Genomic DNA, 8576 nt, shown 5'->3' with positions numbered 1-8576 from the left:
TGCACGCTGGACCGTATAACTCCTGAAAGACTATGAACTGATGTGTCCTTTGATGTGACTGCTGCTCCATCTTAATTAAAATCTCAAAATTATAATTCTGCCAGGGATTTTTATGGCAGAGCGGAGTAATGAATGGCACTTATGCCTTTGACCTCCTGTCTAATGCGTCTACCACAGTGAATCAGGCAGCTCATACATTCTAATGAGATCACCATGACAGCCTCTTCTCTTTCTCATTTATTGAATGTTACTCAATAGTAAGTTTTGCACCAGCATTTTGATTGTAAAAATACCGTTCATTTGTTTTAGCCTATAGTATCTTACAATGATTCTCCCTAATAAATGCACATATAGTCATTTTGGTTACACAGACTACATTTACTCAATGTCATGAGAAAAAAAAAATCCATGTTGTATATTTACAGTTTAAAGTATATACACTGTAAATACATGATCTAAGATCCACCTATCCACTCAAAGGCTTTCAGTTGCCAAGAGAGCTTTTGGTTTTCAGCCATATGCAAATGGCAGTAGGAAAGACTTGGATTAAGGTTTACTCTGGGCATTCAATTAAGGAAAGAGCCTGTAAAACCTGATGCTGTTTTTGTCATCTGTACTGTGTGACTTTGAAAACCTCTGAAAAAATAATCCTGACAGCAACACAAATCCATAAAATGAATCATCACACTTTGTAATGCTGCAAAATGAATCTTATCTAAAGGCAGTGGCCTATAGACATCCCTAAAACAGTTACTCAAATTTGCAACAATGAATTCAGTAACTAAAAGCAGGATGTTGGTCTGTTGCTCAGAGAAGATAATCTGCATGTAAAGATAAATGCCAATGTTCACATTATAAAAACTGTACTGACCACTAACATGCTTTACCACCAGAAAGATGACGTGTTTTGATGCATTTACCTCATACCTGTTTTACCAACAAGTCTGTGTATGTGATTGAACGTAAGCACTACATTGAAACCTTAAACTGGATGATGACATCACTGAATCACCAATGAACTGACTTTAGCTGGAAAAATGACTCTGTTATTGTCTTCTTGCGTTATTGACAAACTTTTTTCCTGTTGACACTGTAAAGCTGCTTTGACACAATCAGTATTGTATAAAGCGCAATACAAATAAAGGTGACTTTGACTTGACTCAACTTAAAATATCTAAGAAATAAAAAAGCAAAAATGATAGAATAGTATAGAATTTTTGAATACTTTTCTTATGGAAATTTCTTGTAAGATATCCCTTGTAGTTTTTTCCCCTTCTTTCTTTTTTTCTGTTTGTTCATTTGATGCTATTATGAATGTAATTGATAATAGCTGAAAACACTGTGATCCTCTATATATGTATATGATATGTGTTATATATTACTGTTCTTGTTACGCAATAAAAAAGTCTGCCGTCTATGGTATGTAGCAAATGTCTCCCTCCAGTGGTACCAGCGTATAAAATTAAAAGTCCGCGTGAACCGGAAGTTGCTGCCGACTTTATTTCAGTTTAGTGACGTATTTCCAGCTGAAACGGAATATTGAATAGAGGGCATGGTTTTATTTTGGCGCTCCTCCTCTCTGTCTCTCACTCATAGCAATCTAACGGTTGGAGGGGTGTGTTTAAGGATATTCTGCCCAAGCCATCAAACTGACGTCATCAGAAAAGGAACGCCATTGTTTACATCAAGACTAGCAATATGCGCTAGTAAAGTAAATAAAGTCCATTTTGATTTCATGCCGACTAATAATAATTTAATAATAATCTCTGCCTTTGAGATGCAGAGATCGTTTTTATACTGAATAGTTTAATTACCAAATGCCCGAAAACGTAGCCTAGGCCTACTAGTATTTTATTAGCGTATTTGCTTTTGTGTAGGCCTATAGAACTTTGCTAAAAGTAATAGGATATTAAACATGTAAAACAGATTGTTTTTCTGTTTCTTTATATTTATAGCTATCAATGCCAAACAGCATTTATTTCCCATAGATAGTGGTATTTCCAGAGTAATGAGAAGTGAACGTAAAGAGTGTTTCTAGCGTCTACCCGGCGGTCACGTGATCTCTAAACCCCGCCCTCCTCCAGTTTGCTCGGTGACGTCACTCCAAACAGCAGTAGAACTAAAAAAAAAAACAGCAGTAGAACTAAATATGATGGAAGACATAAGGGCCTTTCGCACCGCTTTAGTTCCAGAACTAGATGAATGTAATGGGAAAATATGTAAAGTATTGTATGATGTAACTAATAATATTATAGGAAAAAAGGGACAATGTAAAAAGAGGAAAGCAGTTTCCTTGGTGGACAGAACAATGTAGTAATGCGGTACATAATAGGAATAAAGCATTCAGAAAAATCAATAAGACTAATTTATTTGAAGATTTTATTAAATATAAGAAATCGCAAGCTGAAGTAAGAAGAATAGTCCGAGCAGCTAAAAAGAAGTACTGGAGAGATTGGTGTAATTCAATAGGAGAAGATATTGACATAAGTGAAGTATGGGGATCAATTAGGAAAATGGGAGGAATTTATATAGAAATCAAACTCTTCCAGTTTTTAAAAATGATGAAGGAAGAATAGCTGTGACAGATAATGAAAAAGCTGAAATGCTGGCTAAAGTATTTGTTAAAGTCCATAGTGATGATAATGTATCAGAGGATATTAAAAAGTGTAGAATCCAGAACAAGAATCAGCACCCAGATGTGATGATGAAAAGAAGTCCTTCTGGAGACACTTTAGACGCAGAATTTACTATGTATGAATTAAAGATGGCTCTAGGGGGAGTTAAACATGCATCTCCTGGAAGAGATGATATATGTTATGTAATGATTCAACATTTATCAGATAGATCCTTAAAAATTATTTTAAATCTTTTTAACAAGGTATGGAATGCAGGAAAGATTCCTTCTTCGTGGAAACATGGAATAATAGTACCAGTAGGCAAACCTGAAAAGGACAAATCCAGTCCAATTAATTATAGGCCAATTGCATTAACTTCTAATTTATGTAAACTGATGGAAAAAATGATCATACATAGACTAAATTATATATTGGAAATAAAAGGTCTTATATCGCCATATCAGAGTGGATTTAGGGCTGGTCGGAATACAATGGATGCTGTTTTAAGCCTAGAAGCCGATATCAGGAAAGCTCAGACAAATAAAGAAGTATTGGTGGGGGTTTTATTTGATATTGAGAAAGCCTATGATATGCTTTGGAAAGAGGGACTTTTAATAAAACTTAAATGTATGGGAATTGGAGGAAAGTTATATAATTGGATTATGGATTTCCTTCTTGAAAGAACAATACAGGTTAGGGTAGGAGTAGAGTATTCTGAGACATACACAATAGACAATGGAACTCCTCAAGGAAGTGTATGCAGCCCAATATTTTTTAATATTATGATTAATGATATTTTTAGTAATTTTAAAGGTGATATTGGAAGGGCATTATTTGCTGATGACGGGGCAATATGGAAAAGAGGACGTAATATTGCATGTGTGTCTCAAAGATTACAAAAAGCAGTAGATAAAGTGGAGGTATGGGCAAATAATTGGAGCTTCAGATTATCTGTGGCTAAAACACAAGTTATATGTTTCACAAAAGGGAAAAATGTACCAAAGGTTAAGTTGAAGTTGTACAAACAGGAGCTGGAGCAAGTCTCAGTAGTTAAATATCTCGGTGTTTGGATGGAATCTAGATTGACATTTGCAATGCACATTAAAAAACTGATTAAGAAATGTAAAACAGGAGTAAATATCTTACGATGTCTATCTGGGGTAGAATGGGGAGCTTGTAGATTGTCATTGAAAAGAATTTATTGTACATTAATCAGACCAAGTTTAGATTATGGAAGTATTATTTACGGATTTGCATCTAAAACCACACTCAAAAAGATTGAAACTAAACAGAATCAAGCTCTTAGAATATGTTGTGGTACGTTCAAAACATCTTCCATTGCAGCCATGCAGGTAGAAGTTGGGGAAGCTCCTTTATTCCTTCGTAGGTATAAATTAAGAATGAATTATTGGGTTAATCTAAAAGGACATAAAGAGAGTCATCCAGTAAAGGGTATGATTGAAGAATGCTGGGAGCATGGAAACAAAAATATTAAAAGCTTTGGATGGAATGCTCAAAGGGAAGCACAAGTTGTTGGTATTGCAGACTGTGATGTTAGCCCTACTGTGATATTATCCAGTATACCACCGTGGATTTTTCCTATGCCAATAGTCGATTTTCAAATACAAATAAAAATTAAGAATGAGAAAGAAACCCCTAAGAACATTATTGTACAGACAGCAGTATTTACATCAGACTTATCCTTCGTGGTTACATATATATACTGATGGTTCTAAAGACCCTATCTCTGGCAGAACAGCTGCTGCAGTATTTATTCCAAAGTTTCAAACTAGTATTAAGAAAAGAATAACTGATCATGTATCCGTGTATACAGCAGAATTAATTGCCATGGTGGTAGCACTCCAGTGGGTAGAGGATGTAAAACCAAGATTAGGTAATGTGTTCTGACTCTTATGCAGCAATATTGAGCCTTGCAAGTGGAGTAAAATCATCAAGGCAAGACATTATATATGAGATTCTTGCAAGTTTGTCAATAATAAGTAATGTAAGCTTAATAACATTTTTGTGGGTTCCCGCTCATGTGGGGGTGGAGGCTTGATAAGCTTGCTCAGCAAGCTCTTAAACACTCAGAAATAGATATTCAAGTGACTCTTAGCATGAGGTTAAAGGGAAAATTAAAGAATTCATAAACAAAAAATGGCAAGAAGTATGGAACTGTGATAGCAAGGGCAGACAAATGTATAATATTCAGCAGCAAGTAGGAAATGGAAGAAGTGTTTTTAGGAATAGGAAAGAAGATACAATTATTTATCGCATCCGAATAGGGCATACTAGATTAAATCACTCTCAGTTTAATATGGGAAACATGAAACAGGTCAATGTATTTTTTGTAATCAGGCAGAAACAATAGAGCATGTTTTAATAAAATGTAAAAAAAAAATATATGAAAATGAAAGGTTAAATCTAATTAAGGAAGTAAGAAACATGGGTGTTGAATCATTTAATTTGTCAAGCTTTTTGAAAGAGCGTGCAGAACAAGTTAAAATATATGGTGCTATTGTTAAATACATTAAAGAAATAGTATTAATCAGGAGAATTTAGGAATTTTATATATATATATTAGTTGCTTATTAGTGCTTCACACTCCAGTCCAGTTGGTGGCGGTAAATGCACCAGAAGTTGGTTTGCCATCCGCCATAAAACGATAGTAGAAGAAGAAGACGTCACTCCATTTCACTCCCAGCGTGCCCCGCTGCAGCCATCATCTTGAAGTTCAGAGCAAGATGGCGGATAAACCAGGTACGGTTCAATGGGACATGCATAGTTGAATATATTTCACTGTTGGATGGCAAGGCTTTACAGAAAGCGCATTCTTTTATTTATTTCTGCATCTGAAGGCATGAATGGAGTGAATGTTCATGTTGTCGTTTGTGCGCAGTGCGGCTCAAGGCCTCGATGCGGGCAGACGCGAGTCATGTCAAGGACTTTCAGTAACATTGGCCGCACTGGCTTTCCGATTACAGTCATGACTGAATATCATCTTCAGTACATGCAAATTCTTCCGTAGTGTTTTGTGAGATATTCGAGATAGTGAAGCGTGCTGGTTAGTTAATGACATAAAACAAGTCTATAGAGCCTGACCGCGTCCATTCACGAGTAATAATAACTCTTTTATAGCAACAGAGTTTAATTTTGTAGGTTAATATTGTCATTATGCTGAAAGTCTCCAGGATAAGACCAAATAATTATAGTGACAATAGTAACTATAAATAAAATAAATATTCTGGCGTGGAAGTGTTCTTACAAAAAGTATAGTTCTTCTGTATGTATACATCATGGTACTGAGTAGTTATCAAACAGTACTGTTGTAGTACTATAAATTATTCTATGTCAAAGCAAACAAACCGGGTGCATTTTGTGTCTGTTTGGTCTGATTTGAAACGAGTGCATTTTGCATAAGCTTCAGTGTCAGACTGAAGTGGGACATCCTTTAAGCAACGCATACAACTAATTAGTTCCGTTTCATTTGAATGCACAGGAGAACTGGCTTACTGGGATTACCAAATAAAACCCAGTGAAATGTCTGTATTTATAACTGTTTATTTAATGTATTTTTCCCCCAGTGGCCCTGGCCCAGAAGAGGCTTATGGACGTCAAGCTCGGAGAACTGCCATCATGGCTCGGAACAAGAGATTTCACCCCAAATGGACTTCTTGGTAGTGTTCGTGGAGGTAATGACCAGTGTATTTAATATTACAAAAATATCTTTGATCAGTATTGTATTTGTTTCTGTTTTTATTGTAGCTGTTGCATAATCTTTTCCCCAATCAAAACTTCTTTTAGGATATGAGAGATATTTCAACAAATACATCAATGTGAAGAAAGGTGGCATTGGTGGAGTTGCCATGTTCCTTGTTGGTTACATTGCTCTGAGCTACCTCTGGGAATACGATCACATCAGTAAGTACAAACTAAATGTATTAAAGAATCGGTAGTAGTGTGTCCTTCACTGTTGTACTGCTGTCTAAATTAAGTGTTACTGAAAACGTGTTTTCTTTGTCCCCCAACAGAGCATGACAGGTGGAGGAAGTACCACTGAAACCCACTGGACCACCAGGCCACTCTAATCTTTTGTCTGCAGCAGTGTGATCATCACACCTCAGCTTTCTCTGTTTGTGACTGTTGTGACCAAGAATAAAATGACATTTATTTAATTTTGACTCTTTTATTGAAAGTATACGAAATGTTGGCTGTATGTAGAAGAGCTTGATTAATATTCAAATTTCTTGATGAATTAAACATGTATGAATTTGATTGGGGTTTAATACAGTTTTTGTATGTCATGACACTAGCATTAGGATGGTTTTAAAACGGATTAAGTGGTCAGTAACACTGCAGCCCAGATTACTAGGGAAAATGGGGGAAGTCTTTATTCAAGCAAAAAGGACCATTCAAAAGCTAAAACCACATGAATATTTGATATTGTGCTACTTGTAATGTTTAGAAATGTAGACGAAACGCGTCCAAGATAATGGTTTCATAAATCAAGTTAATCTTTATTGTAATCAGTACAACAACACAACAAATCAGTTTCATTTCATATATACATTAAGCATCTTGATAGACTACAAAGTGATGTCCTTTCTGCCTCTCCAATTTCAGATAATCTTGGTTGCTAATTGACAACATTCTCTCTAAAAAGATATTTTTCATATATTTCCCTTTAATTTCAACATTGCTTTTAAGTTTAAGCAATCAAGATGCTTGTTGCTCCAATACAAAAGACTAAGGTTTCATGTGAAAGAAAAACAAAGATCTATATGAAAACGGTGGTTACTGATCATTCTGTGTTTTCAGTGTGTACTGTAACTGAGATGCACTTGGCACATGTACAGTGAGGTAGAGCCACATTTACGTCCCTCAACTAAAGCTTTTGCAGTGAAAAGTTAAAGAAATGGTTCACCCAAATATTAAAATGTACTCACCCTCAGGCCGTCCAAGATGTAGATGAGTTTGTGTCTTCATTGGAACAGATTTACAGAAATTTAGCATTACATGACTTGCTCACCAATGGATCCTCAGCAGTAAATGGGTGCCATCAGAATGAGACTCCAAACAGCTGATAAAAACACAATAATCCACATGACTGCAATAGTCCAAAACTATTATAAACAAATGTCAGTGGATTATGGACTTGTATTTTGGCCGGAACCGATGGTTTAAAGATAAAATGCCTTAATGACAGATTTGTGTTTTTAAAAACAAGCTGCTTTTCACTTCACGAGACGGTAATTGATGGAGTCATGTGAATTATTTTTATGTTTTTATCAGCTGTTTGGACTCATTCTGATGGCACCCATTTACTGCTGAGGATCCATTGGTGAGCAAGTGTAATGCTTAATTTCTCTAAATCTGTTCTGATGGAAAAACAAACTCATCTACATCTTGAATGGCCTAAGGGTGAGTACATCTTCAGCAATTTTTCATTTTTGGGTGAACTATTTCTTTAATGTACTAGGAATGATATATCTCACTTTGCAAGTTATAGTCACGTTTATTGGAGATCCTTTTTGTAGAAAACTTTACTGTCCACTCAAAAACGCCAGGTGTCCTTTTGAACATTTGTTTGCATAATGGCCCTTTTCACCACACTGGAAAAAGCAAACAGATACTAAATGTGACTGTACATTTGAAGTATCATCATGCATCAGAGTACTATGTCAAAAAAATGTACTTTCTGCATAAAATCAAATGGTGTCCCACCTTGTAACACGTAACTTGATCCAGTGGACGAGGACCGCGAGGTCCACCCATGCTGTTAGAGTGCAATATCCCAACAGCATTTGGCATTCTCTGGTTGTTGTGGACATTGGTGTTGGTTAACTGGATGAGTGATTGTGATGACCTGTTTGTGGGCTGCGTGTTTTGCTGCTGGAGATTAAAATGAAGATGAAACATTAGTATCAAGATAAACATTAAACGTGTTTTGAAAAAAAAAAA

At 35.8% G+C, this 8576-nt stretch overlaps 2 protein-coding genes across 2 annotated transcripts in view; one reads left to right on the top strand and one right to left on the bottom strand.

Moving 5' to 3' along the window:
- Window positions 1-5281: 5281 nt before the first annotated feature.
- Window positions 5282-6790, top strand: LOC107720056 (ATP synthase subunit f, mitochondrial-like). The gene is made up of 4 exons (XM_016527648.1): window positions 5282-5375; window positions 6200-6307; window positions 6420-6536; window positions 6647-6790. The coding sequence occupies exons 1-4, from the start codon at window positions 5360-5362 to the stop codon at window positions 6673-6675; spliced, it is 270 nt and encodes an 89-aa protein (XP_016383134.1). The 5' UTR covers window positions 5282-5359; the 3' UTR covers window positions 6676-6790.
- Window positions 6791-8032: 1242 nt separating this feature from the next.
- Window positions 8033-8576, bottom strand: part of LOC107720053 (cleavage and polyadenylation specificity factor subunit 4-like) — a 2114-nt gene continuing 1570 nt past the window's right edge. Inside the window, exons 7-8 of the mRNA XM_016527643.1 lie at window positions 8340-8507; window positions 8033-8227 (exon numbers count right to left, since the gene is read on the bottom strand). Of these exons, the coding sequence (XP_016383129.1) occupies window positions 8159-8227; window positions 8340-8507 (237 nt within the window). The 3' untranslated portion in view covers window positions 8033-8158. The remainder of the gene's footprint in view (window positions 8228-8339; window positions 8508-8576) is intronic.

Source organism: Sinocyclocheilus rhinocerous, unplaced genomic scaffold (genome assembly GCF_001515625.1).
Source record: "Sinocyclocheilus rhinocerous isolate Xijiao unplaced genomic scaffold, SAMN03320098_v1.1 scaffold273, whole genome shotgun sequence".
Lineage (NCBI taxonomy): Eukaryota > Metazoa > Chordata > Actinopteri > Cypriniformes > Cyprinidae > Sinocyclocheilus > Sinocyclocheilus rhinocerous.
Note: the sequence above shows the minus strand (reverse complement) of the source record. Positions and strands in the feature narration are given on the sequence as shown.